A 23,064-nucleotide genomic window follows, 5' to 3' on the forward strand; every position below is an offset into this window, starting at 1 on the left:
TATTATAGACCACAAGAAAGTTTATTGCAGACTATTAGAGCTGGCATTAATTTGTGCTCAGCTTCTATGGCATAAAGCCAAAGTGCACCCCTGAGAGGGGAAACTCTTGTGCCTGCAAAAAATAACCATGAACTTTGCCCTGTGGTGAGTTTGCAAGAGGCTGACACAGGAAAAAAGAAGTGAGTGGAAAGGATCTGACTGGAAACACAATAGCAGACTTAAAAGGCTCTGATAAATGAAAAGTCATTCCAAGATTACCGTCTCATTCAAAAAAACAAACAAAGATATTTTCTGGTATGTGGCTGAAAACAGATTCCATATGAAAACTCTTAGTAGAGCTTATCAATGCTTTTAATTCTCAGCTCTCTTTGAATAAATGCAGCATTTTTTAAAACTAAAATGGCCTCCCTGAAATTTAGAGTCAGGAGCTACGCAATTACTGTTTTCAGTTTTTTAACTAATATTTCAGTTTTAAAGATTCTGATGTTGTTATTCCTTCACACTTTTTTCATTCCATCTGCCCGATCTTGTTCTTACTTCTTGTAAAAATACAAGTGAGGAAGAAGAAAACAAATTTCCTTGCCTGAAAACTGAACTGACTTAATAGGCAGATAATTCAAATGTTCCAGAAGCCTTGTGGAAAATTTAGGAGAAGAACTGAGAAATGTCGACCATTTTCAGACCATCTCTAGTATTCAATGAATTAAGGCAATTTCATGAATCTCAGCCAAAATAATAATACCCAGGCTCCCTAAAACAATTTTATTCTAAAAATTCACTGCAGACCAAATAGGCAGGAGATGTTGCTGTCTAGCATTACTATCATTTCCTTGCAAACTGTACTCTGGATTAAAACTTCGAGCCGGGGTCACTCGCATCCTGGGAACAAAAATAGAGAAGACCGTGTAAGAGAGCACCACCTAGTGACTAATATTGCAAAAATACCACTGGTGAAAAGCACAAGAGAAGAATAAACAAAGAATAAACACCCATCAAACTTTTAAAAGCAGTTGTGCCATGTCCAGTTTTTTTTTTTTATATTTTTGTGTCTCTTCGTCCTTGGAGAGATCTCAAGCAAGGATTTTAAATCAAGAAGCAATTCAGTTTAAATTGAAAACATTGGGGTTTGGGAAAACAAAACCCCTGTGTTAAAACAGGCAGGACTTCTAGTAGAATTTGCACTTTAAACATAATAAATACACAGTGTAGGAATCAGGGAATCCAAACCACCAAAAACTCGATTCTGCGACCATGACTCAAGTGAATAATCATGAGACATCTATGGGACTACTGCCAGAAGCAGGAAAAGTATATGTCTCCCAAAATGCTTAAAACAGTATAATTGTGTCAATTTTATCACAAATCTCCTATCTGCTAGTTGAAGCCACAGCTTCTGGAGTCAAATGCTTCCCTACAAATCTTAATTTTAACCTAAGAAGAAACATGAATGTCTAACTCTGAAGTGCAGAAAAAAGCTTAGGAAAGCGTGAGACACGTAAATCCCCCAAACTAGAAATCACCTTCAGTAATAAAGTGATTATAAAGTAGCACACTTTAAAATCAGAATGCCACTGAGAGAGCATGGCCATAGGTGTCTGGAGACACCAATTCTGAGCAAAGTCTCTGAACCTCACTCTTGGATGCAGCAGCTCAGGCAATCAGGAAAGGCCATCAGACTCCAAATATAAATTACCAATCAAATCTAAAAACATGGCTTGTTTCTTCTCATTTCCCCAATGATCCCTGTTTTTTTTAAGATAGTAGAATGAAGCAACATGAAGTCGCAAATTTTTCCTCTTCACTGTTCTATGTCCATCAGGTCTTACTGTTGTAACACACCACTTACTCTACTGTTTCTGTCTGTGTTTCCACCATCATGTGAATTTTTTTTCTTGCTGTTCATACCAGTTTGTTTCCTTTACTGGAAGCCAGCATAGCATCTAGACTGCATCTTCAAAAAAAGGAGTTTTGCAAGCTGATGCCCACTGGCTCTGTTTAGAGGTTTGTTCTTGCAAGGGAGCAGGCAGGACATTCTCCTGTTTGCTTCTGAAAGCATCTTTCTTCACTGTAATTTCCATCTGCACTCTTTTGTTTATCATTAAGGTCAGTTCTCTGTGTTTTTTTTTCCACTCTGCTGCATTAGTGGCAATCTGAAAGTGAGACTTTGAATGGGAAATGTTTGGTGAAATTTTAAATATCATTATTGATTTCACATTTATTTTTTTTATGAACTAGGAAAAGCTCTTACACAAGGCTGTAAGATTCAACAAATACTTGACAAGTTGTTTAAAATCTACTGCCTGGAAGCAGTCTGACAGATCAACTAACTTATTTTTCTTATTTGTCTGTATATTATTCAAGCACACCATATCTTTACTGATCAGTTATCCTCCCTGAATTATATAGCACATAAGCAATCACGTATTAGCTGCAGCAGAGGTGACTACCTCTTCGACTTCACCTGCAACAAGTGTGGATATTTTGCCCCAAGCTGTTCTTCCTTTCTTTCAATGACACATACTTAGGACATAATGATGTTGCCTCTGCATGAACCAACACCACTTCCACACCTTGTTTTTTAGGGCATCAAACCTGCAAAAGGGCAGTTTTTTTCATAAGTAAACTTCTTGCTGCTACATCAGTTTATTTCACATCCCTCATCCACAAGCCTCATTCTGACTGTTCTTTGTAACTTTTTTGTCATTTTTTAGCCTAATTATGCCAGAGTATTCATTACAAAAAATTAATGTACTGAAAAAGTCAGCACCTCACGAAGGCACTATATAAAAGTAAATTATATTCACATATCATTCAATGTCTTGCATCATAGTACAATAGCTTATATAAATTTTGATGACCTCAATGGAATAATGCCAAAACTGCCTTGCTGTGATTTTAGAAAAGGAAAGAAATATGTTCTCTACCACTGTTCTCAGATCTGGCAGCTTGATAGTAATTTGAAATACTTAAGCTGAAACATCTTCGATATTTTTTAGTCAGAAGGAAAAAAAATGCATTCATAGGGAGCTACAGTCTATACAGAGACATTCATGCAAAGCGAGGAAAGTCTTGTGTATCAACTGGAGAAGGATCAGTCATATCCACTTATCCTGGTATTTATGGTGTTTTAAAATGTAGTGCAATCTGAATTTCAACCCGAGACTTTTCCCCTTCTCACATAGAAGGTTCTCAGACTGTTTTACTTTGTTTAGTAAGGTTAAAGCCTTAAAAATACTGCATGTTTCACATCACAGGCCAAATGCTCTGGAAAATATTTTAAAGATACTGCCAGCTAATTAAACAAATCCAGGAGCAGCAGATTCTAATCTCACTTACAGTAACATATGAAGAGCATCAGACACTTAATTTCATAGACTCAAAGAATGATTTGGGTTAGAAGGTACCTTAAAGATCATCTTGTCCCAGTGTCTCTGTCTGGTCAGGGACACCTCCTATGCCACCAGGTTGCTCAAAACCCAATCCAAGCTGGACTTCAACTGATGATCAGGTGTCCACAGATTCTGTGGGCAACCTGTTTTTGCATGTTGTCTTACTACCCTAATAGAAAAGAATTTCTTCCTAATGTCTACTCTAAATCTACCCTCTTTCCAATTTAAAGCCCTTATGCTTTAAATTATTAAATTAAACTTAAAGCCCACTATGCTCTCGCTACCTGCCCTTGTAGAAAGTCTCTCCCCAGCTTTCTTCTTTGTCCCCTCCAGATACTGGAAGGCTGCTATAAGGACTCCTCAGAGCCTTCTCTTCTTCAGGCTGAACAACCCCAGCTCTCAGCCTGTCTTTGCAGAAGAGGTGCTCCAGCCCTCTGACCATCTTCATGGCCCTCTGGACATGTTCCAAGAGCTCCATGCCCTTCCTGTGTTGGGGGCTCCAGAACTGGACACAATACTCCCAGTGGGGTCTCGTGAGAGTGGAGGAGAGGGGAAGAATCCTCCCTGGACCTGCTGGCCATGCTTCTTTTGATGCAGCCCAGGATATGGTTGGCTTTCTGATCTGAAAGTGCACACTGCCAGCTCATGTTGAGCTTCTCAACCATCACTCCCAAGACCCTCTCCTCAGAGCTGTTTTCAATCCAATCTCAACTCAACCTGTATTTGTGTTTGGAATTGTCCTTACCCAGGCGCAAGACCTTGCTCTTGGCCCTGTTAAACTCCATGCAGGTTACACAAGGCCAACCTCTCAGGCCTGTCAAGGTCCCTCTGTATGGCAACTCTTCCCATAGTGTGTCAGCCTTACCACACAGCTTGGTGTCAGCAGCAAACTTGCATTTGGTTTGAACTGCTGGAAGGGAGATGAGAACATGGGTCACTCCACAGTCACAGGTACCACATACCTATCCTCATGTCACAGCACCACACCAAGTAGGTTAGCAGAGATGTTCAATGGCTGGTTCCTCCTGGGCAGGAACCAAGGGCCCAAAAAAACTCTTCAGCTCTGAGCTAAGTCATCAACCAACTTCCTTTCATGGTTTACAACATGACCACAAGACAAGTGCCATCTTCCTACCCTTTTAGGGGGAAAGGCACAAGAAGGCTTGTGTTCACAGACAGGCTTATTGACTGGGCTTTATGAATATTTTGCCTGTCAGAAATAACTGCTAAGTTTAATTCTGAATTAACTGTAGCATGAATTTTAGATGAAAGCATTACATTGCAGACAGATTAGGGATAAATATAATATCAGTTGTAAATCTCTCATGCACTACAATAAAGGAAATATTGTTGGAATAAGGTTTGTAGTTCAATTAAATTATATTTGGCAGGCCAATTAGAATTGCTCACTAGCTATAATACAAATTTTTCCCCTCTGAGTGTGCTGCAGTAATGAGTATTTTCCCCTTTGTATCTCATGATATGAGTGATGAATAGGATGATTCTAATTAAAACCAATGCCAAGCATTCCATTCCCCAATCTTCATCTTCTTATGTTGCTTCACTAACTACTCTCCCACACCGTCAAGAAATTTGACTCATAGATCAGACTGCTACCTTCTTTCTCCCACACTTACAGGTTGAATATGGAAATATTAACTATACATACAACACAGTGTCTTGTAACAGATCACAGCTAGCTGTCAAGACACTCATTCCAGGCTGTGGAAACCATTGCTGTGATAGCTGAACCTCCCCAGTCCACCCAAACACGTTCAAAACAATGCAAAATCACGACACTGAGCTTCCACAACCCAGCACTGACTAATGCAAGTATTTGGAACATAATTTATGTAAAGAAAATTTTATTTGATGCTTTTCCTTTGTCTCATTTGTTTTCTGCATTATGTATCACTGAAAAAAAAATGAACTAAAACGCTGGCCTCAATTTTTTTTAAGTGAACAATCTTGCTATGCTAGTCTATGCTGAAAATGGTTCACAAAAGTAATCTACACAGATATAAATCTAAACAAACAAAAACCCACACAAACCCCCTAACACTTTGAATCAAAATGTGCCTCGTTTTGCCAAGCAACATTACAAAGTCATCCATTTAATCATACACAGTAATAACATTACCAGATCTATATAAAAAACAAAGATCTTAAAGTCAAGAAATTAAGATTACTAACAATGAAGGTTGAACATCTATAGACTTCTAAGCAACAGCCAGTCTCCCTGTCTCAAACATGGACTTGCAGTGACTATCAATAACCTGTATGCATAGAACAGCAGATACGTGACGTCTCTTTATCCCAAACCTAAGAGGAAAATAATCTAAAATATTAGGCTGGTCTTGTCTTACTCAAGTTTTCCTTCTCATCTTAGCTGAGAACTCTAAAAACATTACAATCTTGATTTTCCATTTTCGTCTTCTGCTGTGCTATGAAAAAAAAACATTAAAAAATTAAGCTGAGGAATGAGATAAGACTTAGTGACTTAGTAAATCTGAGGTTGTAGTACTGGACACAGACAAGTGGAGGAAAACAGACCTCATTTAACATATTTAAAACAGTTGTTTTTTAAGCTGTCGTTACAGTGAATATACATTTATCTATACTACATAAATTTTTTTAAGGCTGAGATCACACCAATGCTCATCACCAATAGTCAGTGGAGAGGATTTTAAATGCTATTGATCTCATTTCCACACATTCTTCTGAATGGATGATCTCCATTCCTGCTTGTCAGCACAAAAATGATGGAACAATTTACCACATACAGCACAGTTGTCATCAGTTAAATTGGGTGAATTCCTGTTTTCATGCCCTTCACATTAATGAAAAGGTCACATACCTTCTGGTATTTAAGTTCTCATGCTAGGTGACATACATCAAGATAAGAGAATACACACCTATAGGGCATATACCACACACATTGCTAAGGAAGCAATGCAAGCACTCAGTTCCCTTCAACTGCAAAATCCTTCAGTCTTCCAGGCATGAAATCTACCACTCACCTTAGGAACCACACACCCATCATCTCCAGATTAGCTAGTTGGTGGTAAATGTTCAAGGCTCATTACAAAGAGTATCACCCTCAAAGTGAAGTAAGTTAATATTCCACACTGAATAGCCTTTACTCCACGGCCTGAAGTCTCAAGATGGATGGGGGTTAAAGGACTATGCCTCAAGCAGCCAGAGTGAAAGGCATCAAGAACAGTTTGTTTGGAGAAGCTGAGAGCTGAGCCACTGAGGACAAGAGAACAGAGTTCAGAGCTCACCAGAGAAACAGAGATTGGGAACACAGATCACAACCAAGCCTTTGATGTGTAAGGATGGGACAGGAAAACCTTCTAGATCTGGAATAACTTAGGATGACAGCTGAGCAAGGATTAAGATGGAGATACCTGCAGCATGGTATGTATTTTTTCTAAGTTATCATTTGTGAAATACTTTCTGCTGTTGATAAGCTGACTCTGAGGTATGAATATGCTTACATGTAAAATGGAATGGAAATAGAAGCACCAAAGTCCTCACCAGGAGGATAACCAGAAAAAACAGATTACTGGGTTCATGTAGGTGTTGACCTATAAGACATTCCTTGACAACTTACCTGCCTCTTGCCCTCAGCAGTGGAAATCCAAAGCTTCTGGAAGACAACATCCAGCATCACCATCACATGGCAGTGAAGAGAAACAAAAGGGCTTAAAATAATTACATCACTTCATCTGTATACTCATTGTGAGATACCAATTTGGTCATCTTTTACAGACATGCCTAAATGGATAGCTCAGTCAAGAAACACAAGTCAGTGCTTCAGCAGCAGCAAACAAAACAGAAAGCAGCTATGTCTGAGAGCACTCCTGTAAAATATATCTAATTAAAGGTGACTTTCATCCAAAGGCCCAGGGAAGTGCTAGTGGCATGCTTCCAGGACCAAAGTAAGGCAATTGGTGTACAAGTCTCCTCTACCACACAGGGACCATCCTTTCCCAATACTTCTCTGCACTAATACCTGCACATATGCCTGACAAATACCTGTGCTTTCAGTTGGATTACTTTTCAGTAAGATTACCTCCTTGATCTGCCTAACTGTGCTGCTGCTTAAATGTTACTTGACAGAACAGAGGGCAGGCGAAAGACAGCAATAAGATGCTTTTAAAGAGCAGGATTGCTTCTCAATGGCAATGACAGTTTAGACCCTAACTTCTCAGGACATTTAAAAAACCCATTCTGAGGAAGTATAGTGTCACAAGGACAACCAGACCTTTTCACTCCCATTCATCAGGTTAAGTCACATTGAGAGATCCAAGTGAGGCTGTGAAATGGACAGACTCCTCTTTTCTAGCTGCCCAGACTAGGGAGCAAACTGACAAGATGTACACATAGGATGAGTTGGTTTTTTTTTTTTCTGGGTGGGTTCATAGGAATTAATTTCACAATCTTTCTGTACTGAAAGAACTCAAGAACTGTAAAATAGGATACAGTTTTGGAGCAGGACATTTAAGATTACACTGGCCTACCAGACAGGGAAGTAAAAACTGTAATATGCCTCATATTCTCTCTTTTTAGCATGAAGAACTTGTTCCCACCAGTAAACAGGATCAGTTGTCAGTAGGGTACAATTGTCAGATAATGCCAATTGCACCTATACTCACCTGCTTGCCTCACATGTATTTATGTGCTGATGGTGAGACTACAGATGCTTTCCATTTCTTGTCTACAGGACTGAAAGATTACTTCTCACAGCCTACCTTCTTCTGCATGAAGCTACCAAATCCCAATTGGTAAGTATCTTTTGGATGCTCTACAATTCCACCAATTTGACACATTGAAAGATAAGACTGGTATTTCTGGTGCCCATTTCAGATTTAGCTCAAGTTGAAGCAAAGCACCCTTAACTGCTTCTGCCCTGGCCCCTCTAGATCTGTCTTGGGTAAGCATCAGAGAGCATAAGTACTTTGTAATGGGGAGCTCAGAATCCCACTTAGTTTTCTCGGGGAGAACTACTCCCCAAACCAAGGAAAAATTTTCCTAAATAAGCAATTTTTTCCTTTGGTAGGTTTAAATCTGGAGGCAGGCCCTCATACAAGCCCAGCCTCTTGGTACTAAACAAATTTTTTTTTTTTTTTTTTTTTTTTTCTTTTGTATGGGAGGTATTTCTTGTAAACTTTTGTTGTTTAGGGTCTGGCACAATTAAGTATGTTCAAAGCTTTTTTCAGGCTGTATCTTCTCCAAGGCAATGTAACAACATAACACTAGCCATACTTATGGGAAGGAAACCCCAGCTCTAAATTGTCCTATGAACATACTGCAGAAGCAATGAGCAAAACAAAAGTAGACACTAAGAAATAAACATTGAGTCCAAGGCTAATTTAAAACTAGAAACTAACATTTCCAAAACCTGAGCCATGGACTTGAGAGGAACAAGTATAATGTCTAGCACATGTTATCATCTCTGTACATTCATGCTCAAAAAGGAGTAGTAAGAAGCAAACCCTGAATGCAAACACCAAGTCAAAATAGTATCTCAGCATTAAGTGTCCAGGCAGTTCATTCCAGAGAATGTGGTATTTTGACAGGCTACTCACTAAATTATGTGATTAGTAAAAAACACATTTTAATTTTAGTAATCAAACTTCGTGTCAGTTCAGACTATATGAAACACCTAAATTCAGTACAATCCAGAGGACCTAGTTTGGGAACATCAGTGGAGGGCAGTGGGTATAGCTGGGAAAACAAAGCTGCAAACGTAGATTCAATGCTTGAGACAGTTCCACCCTCACATGCAAGAGATGTCAGCCACTTTACAACATGAATTTGGGTTTACTGTACACTGGTCTGCACAGCAACATCTCCACCCCAGTGCTATCTTAAAATTGCCAATCATGCTTCGTGTCTAGTGTAGATGTTGCTCCTTTCACTCTGAGCTCCAGACCTGTTACGCTCCTGATACACAGCTGAAACTGAACACACAAAAATAGAATTTTTTCAGAATTCTATGGACACAAAGGTAGTTATTGAGCCCATTTACCACACGTTCCCATATACAACACATCAAGATACACAACCACGTCACCCAGCCCCACTGCAAGCTGGCTTTGGACTCTCAAAAGACCAACAGGTTAGTTCCTGTGCCACATCCCTGCCAGAGGCCAGCACCCAGAGCTCTGTGGTAACAGCTCACAGGACCACTCCCAGCCCCTGTCTCCTTCCTTGGACAGTGACCCAAAAACTTAAGACTGGGCATTTTTCCCTATTAGCTGACATCTCTTAGATGGAAGGCGTTTCGTACCATCCTCCCCATGAAAATACTCCCCAAAAATCCATGGGCAGGTGATGTGTATGTGTCTATCTAGTTATAGCACTTCTACCAAGGCAGACAATAATGCTTTCAAACTCAGACACCATCCCTCCAGGCCTTTTTTTAAGCACTTAAATTTTATTTTTAAGAAATAATAATTGAAGTACCCTTCAGGCTTCCAGTGAGCTTCTGTTAGGGCAGAATCAAAATGAACACGTTAGATAAACATGTTACAACAGACAGGCAAGCTTCTAGGAAACAAGACACAATTCCCCAACCCATGTTCTTTACTCTTTCTATAGAAACCAGGTTGGTACAGGAACAGAAAACATCCCAGCCACAGACATTTACCCAGAAGGCAACCCACTAAGGTCAGCTAACATCAAGCTGGATTTCAGAAGATGTGGATTCCAGGTAAATGCAGAAGAGTTTTAAGAGTCTTTTTCTGTAAAGTGGAAATTTCTAGCTGTATTAGATGTGATGCAAAACACAGCTGAGAGGAACTGAGGGTCAGAGAAAAAAAAATATTTTTAAGCTGCAGAGTAAGCAGGTTCAACCAGTTCTAGGTAGCACTGTTTCTGAAAGGCTCACTTTTCCCAAGGTTCTTATAAACAGCCCTCTAGGCTTCAAGAATGTAAAGTCAGTAGTCCACACTGGCCCCATCTCAGATCTTCAATGCAGTGTCTTTAGTCCAGGAATATATTAACAACTTATGAGATGTTTAATAGGTGAAACTCCTCCACTTTTGAAAGCAGTAATGTGACACTGTGGAGAAGGCCTTATAGGTAAGGACTCCTGTGCTTTGGGTTCTATTCCTGGCCCTGTTAATAGCCTGCAAATGCTCTTGGGCAAGTCACCTCAGCCCTTTTTGCTCCACTTCCACCTGTAAAGAGAGGGACATGTAGCTCCTTTGCAAAGCTGTTTGAGCAGATTAAAAAGCACAATAAAAACTACCTTCTTGTATTTCTGGTTCAAATTCCTGAGCTGTAGCTAGAGGGTCTGTGGTGGGCTTTGTGTACTGAACTGCAACTGTGCTCTCAAAGTATTTCTTCTTGTCTCACAAATACAAGGAAGCAAAAGTGCACTTTCCACTGATTTATGTACCAACAGCTCAGTGGGTTTTATTCAGTTTGCAGCTTATGAAAATTTTTAAATGGAGCTTTAGGCCATCACATACAAGTTGAAGTCTGTTCTTACTTCTTTCATGAATGCCCTAGCAGTAATCCACAGATCACCAGTCACTGAAATCCATTACCCTAGACTTATTCTGATCAACTGTTAAAGCAATACTTACATACTCAGGGCAAGCAAGTATCATGATTTACATTAATCTGTCCCACATTCGAAGTGTTTCTAGCAGTCTCTGAAACAAGGCTTTTCAGGTTGCTAGTGGATGTGTACAATAAAGGGAATAAAATAGTGGTCATTTCAGCAGATGAATGGCCTGAATCAGCCTTGCTGACTTAACAGTTTACCCATTTCCCTGTCTTGCTTATTCTGTGGCCCCACCATCTCTAGTCTCTCCTCTATTCTGTACTAGGATTCTAGGAAATTAATATTCAGATGCATTACCTTGAACAGATCTTTGTTTTAATTATCTTCTTCACTTCAGAGAAACTCAGCAGAATCAAAATCATTAGTCTGTCTCTGCATATCACCCTCACAAATACAAAGCCCCACATCAGTATTTTCTCCACTATAACTTGCACTTTTTCTATGAAGCTGCCTTGTTAGCTACAAAGCTCTAACTATTCTATGTTAACATAATTAACAAATTACTGTAACTATCACTAAGCATTTTGTGGCAGCCTTTCCTCCATGCAGGAAACTGATCTCTTCAAAGCAGCAGCTACCTCTTTTGTACATACAGAGAACCAAGTATGATTAACATGTAAATGCATACACATTTGAACCATAGTTCAGATTAGATGCCAGTCTTGTATGATGAGCTAGCACTTGACAACTCCAAACTGATTATGCTGTAAATGGTGCAAGTAAACTCTTCACCCTGGTCTTACATCTTTCTGTTACTAATGCTGTTCATGGGTCACCAAAAGGTTGTGGCCAACCTAACGAGTCTAGCAAGCACTTATATTGGAGACAATTATGTAAAAAAACCTCGGTATAGTTTAGTTCCACTTTCCATTCACTCTCTGCCCAATTTAAAGAACAAAAAAGCTGTCTTGACAAAGGCAAAATTATTTTGCTAGTATAAAATGCAACCACACGTTTATTACTGCACCATACAGGATGGCTTAAAGCACTTCCACAGTCATCAATACAATGAAGACTTTAATATTAATTTGGACTGTCAGTGTCATTTCCATCATAGAACAGTTTTTCCTCTCAGAGGCTATAAAGCAGCAACAGGGGCATGGGATGTTATACTTAAACATTTTAAAGATTGACCTAAAAAACTGAAGTTAACATCAAGTCCCAGTTGTCACAAAACAGAAACATGTAACATTCCATTCAAAATTGTTCAGATGAGTCTTCAGCCCTTCTCATGCCTAACCTTCTAAAATGCAATGAAAAATATTAGACAAGAGCACTGTAACTGTTACTTTATTCCATGTCTTGTAACCTACCAAGGAATGTTTACAGGTAACCCTTTTTCTCCCAGTAATTTATTTCATAATTTAATCAAGTTTGTCTCACTCAGCATATGAAGCTCTCATCATATCAAGTGAGAGCATTTTTCAGAAACTCCTGCATCATCTTCTAGAGATTGCTGTCAATGCATTTAATTTAAGTTGGTGAGACCACATATTAGACATATTTACACATAGACTCCCCTTTTCCCCATCTACAGGAAGTTGAGGGAGACTCCCACCATCATGTCCCTAACACAAATTACCACCTTAAGAAACCAATTACAAAAACTGTTTTTTGGTTTTGTTTTGGTTTGTTTTTTTTTAAGGCCAAAAGATCATTTGGTTTCAAACTAGTTCAAGACTTTAATAAAGTCTAAAGACTGCTCCAATTCAAGTTTTATTCTCATATCAAAATTCTTACATTTCTTTTATGTTTTGTGTGAAAATTCGCTTGTCATTCATCTTGAACCTTGAAAAGATTTTCAAAGATTCAGACAGATTACTAAAAGTTAGGAGTATGACAACATTGAGCAACTGCAAGTAACCTTGTAACACTAGGAATTCATTTGGTTGTGATCTGTCTTCATTGCCATCTCGGGTGATGAGAGCACAACTAGAACAACTGAACAGAAATGCAATTAAACTAATAAAATACTGTATTTCAAATATAATAGGTTTTTAACTATGTGAAAATTCTTAATACAGTAATTTTGAGAGTTATTTCGTATGGTCATTCTTCTCACTCAAGAACTGAAACACAGTATCAAAATGCTGCTATTAGAAGAAGAAATATTCTTACGGTATGTACCTGTAATTGTGTAGCTCTATGGAATGTTCAGTACATTCACCTGGTAATTGTTTTAACAGAAACTGGATGTAAACAGAATGACATTTATTCTCTTTCCCTATCACCAGACACTAACTTTATTATTTTTTTCCCCCCCTACTATTAGAGAAAGCAGTAAGAACTACTTCTCTAAGGCATAGAAGACGATCCTTTACCATTTTTCCAGTCACTCCTCAAAGCCACAACATGGTAAATCTAAGAAATGTTCCCTAACACCTACTATAAGATTTCTAATGCACTTATTTCTAGTCTGATACAAACTTAGAAGTACAATTCTACTGTAATCTACTTCAGAAGAACACAAATATTCTTAAAGTTGCTTTTGTGCTGATTTGTTTTTAAGCTGTTCCTTTTAAGCAAATTATAGCTTCATTTGTCAGCTCTCAACAAGCTCCTACCTAATGGGTTTTTAATCACAACTATTTATTTACATTTTACAGCAGATAACACTTTTGCTTTTCTGGCATGGACACAGACCCTAGTTTCACAGCCTCCAAGTACACTTTCAGTAGCACTCAACCCAAACCCACCTTTCCAGCACCAGCAGCAGATTCCTTAGCAACCCTGCAAGGAAACGGCATTTTCCTTACTGCTTGGACTTTGCCATCCATTTTATTAAGTGCCTTCTGAAAAGGAAAAAGAGCACAACTGAATCTTTTCCTACTCTCGGGCCCCCAGCTGAGCACCAGTATGACAAACACGAGAAGAAGTCTTATACACTGTTTAAATCTCCGGTCCAAGAGAAACGGGGTATTTATTGCATTAGCAAAAGGTAATGGAAACGCGAGTGCGCGCACTGACGACGGAATAGATAACATCCCCCAGGAGGAGTTGTTAACAACCAGCCGGGAAACAAGCGGCCAGTGCGTGGAAACCAAAACACGCCGGCCCGCCGGCTGCCCCGCTCCCGACGCGAAGCCCCCGCCCGAAGCCGGGTTACCAAGGCACGGGGTACACACACGGTACGGGCCGCCGGTGCCACCCTCCCTCCTCTCGTCCCCTCCCTCCCTCCCCCCCTGCCACCCCGGCTTCAAGGGAGGACACTCGAGCTCTTCCCCACTCCTTTCTTCTGCTGCTCTCCCATCTGGCTGCCCGCGGGTGGGCAGGCTCCGTGGATGTTCCGGCGGCACCCGTCGTGCGGGTCGGCCGGTGACAGGGACTCAGGTTGCCCTCACCGAACCGGCTCGCCGCCTCCCTGGCCCACCAACCTCAGGCAGATCCGATGAGACGTGACGCCAAGGCCCCTCCTGACGCCGCCGCCCGCCATTGCCGCTCGCGCTGCCCCACGCAACCCGTCCCCCGCGCGGCCACCGCCCTTCCCCCCCATACCCGCAGCCCGACCTTTATATCCTCCTCACGACGCCCACCCCGCGCCGCGCAGTTCGCCCGCCCCTCCTCATAGAAGCGGCACGGGGATTGGCGGCGCCGCCGCAGCCCGGCTGTGTGGGAGGCGGCGATTGGCGGAGCGCGGCCGCCAGCCGCTGCATCCCCGTGAGTGTGTGTCTCTGGCAGTGTCAATGGCTCCTCCTGCCACGGAGCAGCGACGGGCTTGAGACGGGCAGGACCGCGGGGTGCCTTTAAGAGAGAGATTTTCGGGGGGGCCGGGGAGGGGGGTCGCGGCGCGAACGTCCCTTACAGCCAACGCTCGGGAGAGCCAGCGGCTCCTCTGCCTCTCGAGCGAGCCGGCGCGGAGACGGCATCAGCGGTGGTGGGACCCCCGCCCGGAGACCTCCTCCCCCCCCCCCCCCTCCCCTTCGCCTTCCCCGCTTCCCGCTGCTGTGAGGCGGCCGCTTTGGGGCTCCCTCCTTCTCCCTCCTCCCCGACGAGGTACCGGTTGCCGGAGGATTGCCCCCCTCCCCTACCGCCACCCACACGAGTCGGCAAATGAACTCGGTCCGAGCCGCCAACAGGAGACCCAGGCGAGTGTCCAGGCCGCGCCCGGTGCAGCAGCAGCAGGAGAGGAACAACGCCGCCGCCGCCGCCGGGGATCGGGGTAAGTCAGGCGCCGCCGCGCCGAACAGGGGCCTGCGCGGGGTTCGCTGGCGGCCCTGGGCCCCGCCGCGCCCAGCCGGGCACCGGCAGGAAAAGCCCAGGCTGCTTCACCCTTGGCTCCCGCTCAGGCCGCGCTTTGTTTGGCTTGGGCTTTGCCGCGACTCGGGGCCGCTGGGCCCTGCCGCCGAGCGGGGAAGGAGGCGGGGGCTCGGCCTCTTCCCCGGCCGCACTCCCATGCTTGCTGGGGAGGGGGGAGCCGATCGCCGCCGACCCCGCGGGACGGAAAGGGGCGAACGCTCCCCGAAACCCCCGCCCCGTCCCCGGGGGCGGCGGGGAGGCGAACCGCCTTCTCCCGGGAGAGCTAGTGCCTACCAACGGGGAGCGGCGGGCTGGGCCCCGGGGCCGGCGGAGGGGAGAGGTGACGAGGGGAGAGTGGCGCCGGGAGGCTGCGGGACGGCGGAGGGGGAGGGGAGACACCGGTACCGGGCAACTTGCGCCGACACCTTCCCCTCCACCGTCGGCGAAATGGTGTCCGGGGGCGGCGGCCAGGGTCTCGCCGAGCCTCCGCGGCCCCCAGTGTTTGCTGCGCAGTTCGGCGACCGGGCTTCGGTTACGGCGCCCGGCAGGGTGGCGCGGGCCGCGGCCGATCAGCCATTTATTTACCTCCGCCACACCGCCCCTCTCTTCCCCCACCGCCCCCTCCCCGCGCCGCGGCACCCGGCGGCCCCGAGCCAGCCGGAACAGAATGGGGGCTCGGCAGTGCCCGGCGGGTCTGGCCGCGCCGGTGGGCCCTGGGCCTAGCGTTAAAATGTTGACAATTTGGAGCTAATGGGGGAAAGCACCATTGTCTGAGGGGATGAGGAAGCGGTGAGGTGGGATTCCTTCCCTCATGGAGCCCGGAGCGGGGTGGCTAGTGCCGGGGTACGGGGTGTGGGGGTGAGAGGGTGGCGGTCCCTCAGCCCTGGCACTGCTGCCCCAACGATGGCTCTCGGGGGTGCGAGTGTGCGTGTGCTCCCGGTTTGCTGGGCTGGCGTTTTTTGTTGGTGGGGTTTTTTTTTTTTCCTTTTTTTTTTTTTTTTTTTTTTTTTTTCCCGAAGGCGAAATGGGGGTGGGATTGGAGGAGACATTTTGCATGTCTTATCTGGTGGATTGGATTTTAATTTTTTATGCATTGGCTGTCACAACTCTGGCGTGATAAAGGGGACTGATATGTGGTGCAGTTTTAGCTGTACAAATATCTTTTTAAAATAACAAAACCCCTCATTGTCATCTGAATGTCTTTTGTTCGAGTATCTAGGATATCACATGAAGAACAAGGTATTTTAACTACGGAGATGCATTGTGATGAATATTTTGGTGTGCTTTATGGAATCAAAACATTTTAAGCAAATGAAGAAAATTTAATCTGAGGAAGTATTTTTTTATTCTCCATTCCTCCCCCTCCCTTTCCCCCGCCCCCCCCCAGCACACATTGGTCAGAGCAAAGAATGTTACCCAGACCAGATTGCTGTGTATGTAACCAGAGGATGTGATGTCTTATGCCCAATTATGGGTCTTGTGTAAACCTTCCAAAATATTTAGTAATTATATAATTAATATGACTTCTCTGGTATACTAACATTTAAAAACATAAAAACCCAAAACCAAAACAAAACCAATCAAAAACTTAAAACAAAAACACAATGAAAAGAACTACGCAATTAGACTGTACTGAGGATTGTAATCATCAATGCACCATATGCAGAATACAGATTCCTTTTTGACCTCACAGTTTACTTTTTCTTCTTACCAGTTGAAAATTTAACCTGTAAAGGCACCTGGAAAGGTGTTCTTATAGATTAAATGCTGTGATTATTCAGTTTTACATTGGACTGCCTGTCTCAGATTGTTCATGTGTTATTAATTTTGCCACATATTCAGGCAGAAACTTTTTCAGTGAAAATATGAGGCCGCAGTTTGTTTCACACTGACATTTTGTGAAACTCTGCACCTATTTTTTTATTGTTTTTTTACATTGTTCATTGCTGTTTACCACTCAGTGGTGATAAAATTGTAATAAGATCAAGTTCCACAGTTAGATGAAATTACTGTTGCATATGGATCACTGCTAGCTTTTTTCCTTGCATTTTTGAAGGTCATTTGCACTAGGTCTGAATTGCCCAAAGATATATGGATGGCATTAAGGTCCTTTGTTACTAGTGTTACTTGTATGTTTGGGGTGTCTATACTGGAGATCCTATTCCTGTCTCAGAACTTCCAAGCTCTGATCCACTATCTCTGGAAGCTAATGCCAGTTTTGTCTGTGACTTTGATCACTTTGTGCAGGCTGTTAAAGCATGATGAATAACACTAGTAGGCCAATATACTTGGGTTAAACTATATCACACAAGTCAGTGGTGACTTTTTTCACCTTTATTCCCAAACAATGCAGGTCACCTTAAAAAGAGCTGTACAAAAGAAGCAGTGTAAGTTATTAAGAATGTGTTTCTATTAAAGTCAGATTGAAATTTCATTTTAAAATTGGTATTAGATAATGTGAGTGCAGCTGTCATTAAATGAAAATTATTCTTTGTTACTCTTAATTTATTTCCTTCTTCATGTTACAACACAGTAATTAAAAGTACAAATATCATGAAACAGAGCTGATAATGTAGCACATAGGTAATCTTGGGAACTTATTTTTGTTTCATATCATTAAAGTAGATTGCTTAGTAAAACGTGTGCTGGGTCTTAAGCTTTGTTTATTATTTAATGCTGCATAAGTAGAGTGTTTTGCAGCCATGTAACAGCTGTTAGATTTTCACCACTGGGTAAGAATCAAGTTATGATTCTTGTTATTAATAAATAGATCACTAGGAAAAAAATGGCTTTTATACAAAAAGCCACCATCATGTAATATAAAAATCACCATCAAGGGGTCCTCATAAGGGTTTAAATGTAATAGAGCTATGTTTTGTACTATGAAATTATTCTTATTTTAATGTATTTTGTGTATGTAGTATGAATAGATCTAATGAATACATAATCATGCTATCTCTGTTGTATATTGATAAACAATGGTTGTATACCTGTATTCTGATTAGTGGGGAAGTGAGATCATAAGTGATTGCAGAAAAAAAAAAATTCCCCCCAGACTCAGTGTCGTGCAGCCAAGATAAAATGTCATCAGGATATACTTCCCAAGATGTTTTGCCTTATGTTCTGCTGTTCACACCTCCCTCCATCTAAATTAGCCACTCTGGCTACAGCATGCTACTTCTGTTTCACCTTCTCCCTTCTGATCTCTACTCAGTCACCATTGGGGCTGACAGTGGTTTATTCTGTGGCTTTGGAATTCTGCATGAAGGGTAGATAGGTCCTAACATTCAGTAGATGAGTCCTTTCATTTTGTTTGGGACAATGGTCTGCCCACAAGGAAATCTGGACTGGATGATGTCTGTATTTAAATATTCCCGTGTTTGCTTATAATACTGTTCTTTTTTCCTTTAGGTTGTAATTTTGGCTACAGTTTTAGGAATAAGGCAAGGCCGACCACTTATGCATGTAAATATATGTGTGTGTGTGTGTGTGTATTTATATATATATAAAAGAAAAATAAAAGAATCTTGTCCAGAATGGAGCTAAACAACTCAACCTTGGAGCCATTATGATATTTTTTTCATTGTTTCTGTTCTTTTCAAAACAATAATTGCATTAGTGCAGTGTGCTTCTTTATGATGTCATGGGTATGGTACTATTAACTGGATATGGTACTATTAAAGTTCTGAGTTTTAAGTCCAGTATTAAGTGCTTTTAGGATTGGATCTTACATACTCTTTAAGTATCAAACGTAGCACTATGGCAGCTGTGTCTGTCACAATCCTGCGCGTTCCTTTTACGTGGTAGCAGTGTCCATGTGACAAGGCAGTGTGCTGGCTACAAGCTGCCTGGGCCAAAAGGCAGCTTTCCTCCTCCCTCTCCCCTCCTTCCTTCCCTACTCACCCCCTCACACCCGCCCCCTCCCTCCCACAGTTTAATTTTTAGCACAAGTGTCGATACAAGGGAAGGGATAACTCTAAATGCCTGTGGGTGTGGTGGGACTGTGGCAGTTCAGCGTAGATTGGGTTAAGATGGGTTAATACTTTTGGAGTAGTACAGTACAGCCTGTAAACCTACCTTGCAAGTCTGCTTCCTCCTCTCACCGCAGTCTATTTTCCAAAGAATACAAGACTATACAGTCTGCCTGTCACTTCTGAATTTGGTAGTTCATTTCAACCATGTTTGACAAATGCCTGTGAAGTTTTGAAGGTTTGTGCTGGTCAGAGAAAGAAGACAATGAGGGAAACACATTTATAACTTACCCTCTCAAGCCATGCCAAGGAGCAGCAACCAGCTGGCCTGTCAGCACACAAGGTAATTGAATTAGTCATTTGTCTGTGTAGGGGACGTGAGGGTTTTAAGTACTGGGAGAAAGAGCAGGTTAGACTGTGTAAGACACAGACATGTAGAAACTAAGCTCCCGTAGATTTCTTGCTCACAGTGCTTGAATTTTGTAATGTTGAGATATTTATCTCAGGAAAGTTAAGGAGTCTTTGTTTGGCACTATTTCAAGTGCATATATGTAAGCACATGCATTATTATATTTATTTTTTTTAATATATGCACCTTAATATGGGCTTATATTAGTGTGTGCTGGGCTGCAACAGTAGCTAGATTAAATAACTTTTAATTTGAAGCAAAAGTCCAGACTTTGATCAAAATAACTAAACTAGTTTCAGTTTTTGTAGGGTCATCCTTTATGGCAAGGAGTCAAGAAGTCATGCATCACTTGCTCCAGGTGGAAAGAAATCTATTTCAGGCTTTTCCATATTCCTTAAAAGGGAGTCCTAATTTGGAACCACATACCTTTACATAGGGAGATGCATTGCCTTGTTTCTCCAATGGTAACTTTCTAAAGTCTACCTTACAGATAACACTTCAGGATTTCTATAATTGGTACTTGAAGTGTAACTTCTCTTTGCCAAAGCCTGATTCTGCATCATGAGTATAAAGGAATTTCTGGGTATCTCTGTTGTCCTTCACGTAGGACAACTGCCTAAATTTCTGCTAAAGCTTTCTGTCTGATCTGAAGATATAAAAATTAAGTATATTTGTTTGTGGTATATACAGTAATGTTCATTGCCTGTAGTTATGGTTTATTTTGATAATTTATAAGACTATTAACATCTGTTACAGTTTCCCAGAAATATTAAATCTTTTTCATATTTTGTTTTGTGTTAACAAACTTGAAGCCCAGTGGTTTAAGAAGTAATGAAGCCTCATGTCTTGTTCTCTTTGATACCATTCTGCTTTGGAGGAAGGTTATGCTCTGTGTGTCCCTCCAGCTCTGGTGTTTCCTGGGAGAATCAGAGTTGTAGATTAAACCAAAGCTGTCCAGGCTGTATGTCAGGCTTTTACTGCAGCTGTGCAGGGCATCAAGCATAATAAACCTAAGGTGATTGAAGCTTGTTTTACTTTGGCAGTTTCCTCACCAGCACTGGTAAGTCTGGTGTGCCTAGCAAGTGCTGAATTTAATCTGCCAATGCAGAGTGACTGCTGCACCTGTGTTTATTCAGCAGGTTAAGCACAGGTACTCTGCACATGCACTGTGGTACTGGGGAGCCCAGGTGGCAGCCACAACAACTCATTTGGCCCACCCTCCACTCTGGGTCACTCTCTGTAAAGGGAGTGGGTATCCACCAGGTGTGTTGCAGTGTGGGTCACCTGTGGCAGCACTTAAACTTTGTCTTACAGGTTGAGGCTATGAACTGTTTAGTGTGCTAGGAAGAGGAGGTAGTGTGCTTTTCTAAGATTTCTAAATTGTGCTGACTTAAATATATTTGGTCCCATATATTATAACAAATGATATAGGAAAAGTAAATTAGAACTGGGCAATGTATGGACAATAAAAGTAAAGAAGAGAGAAGGACATGACCGAATGAACAGGAGTTGAGAAAATGAAAGGTTTGTTCAGTTGCCTTTTATCTAATCCTCTCATGTTTTCTGGTTGTTAAGTACTTCTGCTTGTTGTGTTTGTTTCTCTCTTCAGCACTTGAATAGGAGGGGAAGCATCCTTGGTGATTTTTAGTATTGATCGTGGTACTAAACTGCAGTATTTTACTATAGCTTAGGATTTTAGTCTGAGTCTTGATGAAATGGGGAGTGAGGGCAGGGAGAAGAAATCAAACTAAAATATACTGTGAAACAGAACATCTATCAAAATGTTGCCTTTATAGTAGATTGCCACTTAAAAAAAAAAAAAAAAGACTTGAATGCTTGTAAAATGAGGAGAGCAAGATCTGGATGTAAATTCTAAGTAAAGATGATACTCTAGAGCAATCTCCTATTAATTTAAATTGTACTTCCTATTAGAAAGTTTAGCGAACCTTTTAAGCTGATTAAATTTTCTGAATCTGGAATGCTTCTTAAAAAATAAGGTGCATAGTGGTTATTGTCGTTCTCAATAACCTGAACTTCTGCTGGTTGTAATGTTGCCTGTTCTTAAGATGATGTTCGTTCATACATAGAAGGTTCATCCATACATAGAAAGTGGGAGGACACAGACAAGCAGCAAATCATCACTTGTAAAATATACAGTTTTTCAGCAGGTTTTTAGGGTCTGTTTTTTTATGCTCTCCTCTGAGATACTTCATTCAGTTGCATCTCGATAACTAATGTTAGAACCTGGATGCTAGAGTAAGGCATAATTCTTGTTTTCCAGCTTCTTGCTCCACACTCTTATCTTGCATTGCAAGCCTAGCATTGTAACTTTTAGTTACCTAAACCTGATCACCATGGCAACTAAGCATCCAGAACATCCTGAGTAGTTATTTGCTGGTTTAGCTCTTGGAACTAACTAACTGCAGAATTAGTGTGTAAGAGAAGTGGTCACCAGGTGTGCAGTTGGGAGTGGAAGGAAGGAACTGGGACCTCATCCCCACAAATAACCATCAGATCGGTTTGGCTGTTGTATGAGACTGAAGCTGAGCAGGGTGAATGGGGATGGTTTTCTCCATTGGAGAGGAGCTGTCAAAATGCTGCTGTAGCTCTGTTCTATAATATGGTCTATGATACGTACAATGAAACTTACTGTTTGTTGTAACAGAAAGCTGCAGTTTCTATTCCAGTGCCAGGTTGTCAGGTCCCTCCTGATGTGCTAAATGTGAGAGTTCAGGCACTGTGTTGTTCTAGGAGCTCAAACTGCCCCATTGTTGTTTTCTGCCTAGAAAAATTGTTGCAGAGGCTCCTATGTTTATTGCTGGTAAGTGGCTATATTTTCTTGAGTCTAATTAGCTTATTCAGCAAAAGCACATAGAAATATAATTCTAACACTTACCAGATATTACTAGTATTCCAATATCAAAATAATAGTAGTGGTTGTCTTCTTGCATGACAGTCTTCCAAACAACTGATCCAGCTGATCCATTTTTTTCTCAGCTTTTCTGTCCTGCTTGACTTCACTGAACTTTGTAGGTGTGTGGATTAGAATTGTTTGCTTTGCAATTATTAGTGAAAATGAATTTTAAAAATTAAGTCTCTTAATAGAAATTCTTCTCAAGCTAGAAAAATACTGGGGTTGAATAGTAAGAGTATAAGAGTTATTCCAGCTGTAGGCCACTGGAAAACTAATCCTGATATTCTGGAGAACTCTTAAATTCCTAGCTCCCAAACACAGCATGGAGAAACCATGGGAATCGAGTTGGGAAGCAAAACTTGGGTTTGTCATCATGCTTTGTGCATGCTTTTATACCAAAGGACTGGTTAGCATGAATAGGTCATGTTACAGTAACTATTTCCTTTTGTTAATCCCAGTTTGTAGTGTTTGGAAACAGACTGTTTGCCTTAAGGGCTGGGATCTGTGGATTGTCCTCTGTTTCTTTTTTGCAGTTTACACATCTAGAAGCAAAGATTCGAAGG

General features: G+C 41.7%; 1 protein-coding gene and 1 long non-coding RNA gene across 6 annotated transcripts in view; one reads left to right on the forward strand and one right to left on the reverse strand.

The window, feature by feature from the left end:
- The window catches only part of LOC139794366 (uncharacterized), a 38,371-nt gene extending 23,895 nt beyond the window's left edge, over positions 1 to 14,476 (reverse strand). For 3 of the 4 annotated variants that reach the window (XR_011725094.1, XR_011725093.1, XR_011725092.1), the window contains exons 1-2: positions 14,346 to 14,476; positions 13,668 to 13,763 (exon numbers count right to left, since the gene is read on the reverse strand). This is a non-coding gene — a long non-coding RNA (uncharacterized lncRNA). Of the gene's footprint in view, positions 1 to 12,670; positions 13,764 to 14,345 lie in introns of those variants that run through there. The other variant, XR_011725091.1, reaches the window with a different exon arrangement.
- Positions 14,477 to 14,996: 520 nt separating this feature from the next.
- FBXO11 (F-box protein 11) overlaps positions 14,997 to 23,064 on the forward strand; it is an 82,226-nt gene continuing 74,158 nt past the window's right edge. For both annotated transcript variants that reach the window (XM_071739835.1, XM_071739836.1), the window contains exon 1: positions 14,997 to 15,130. In XM_071739835.1, coding sequence (XP_071595936.1) covers positions 15,022 to 15,130 — 109 coding nt within the window. In that variant the 5' untranslated portion in view covers positions 14,997 to 15,021. The remainder of the gene's footprint in view (positions 15,131 to 23,064) is intronic.

This window comes from Heliangelus exortis, chromosome 3 (assembly GCF_036169615.1).
Source record: "Heliangelus exortis chromosome 3, bHelExo1.hap1, whole genome shotgun sequence".
In the NCBI taxonomy this organism is placed as follows: Eukaryota; Metazoa; Chordata; class Aves; order Apodiformes; family Trochilidae; genus Heliangelus; species Heliangelus exortis.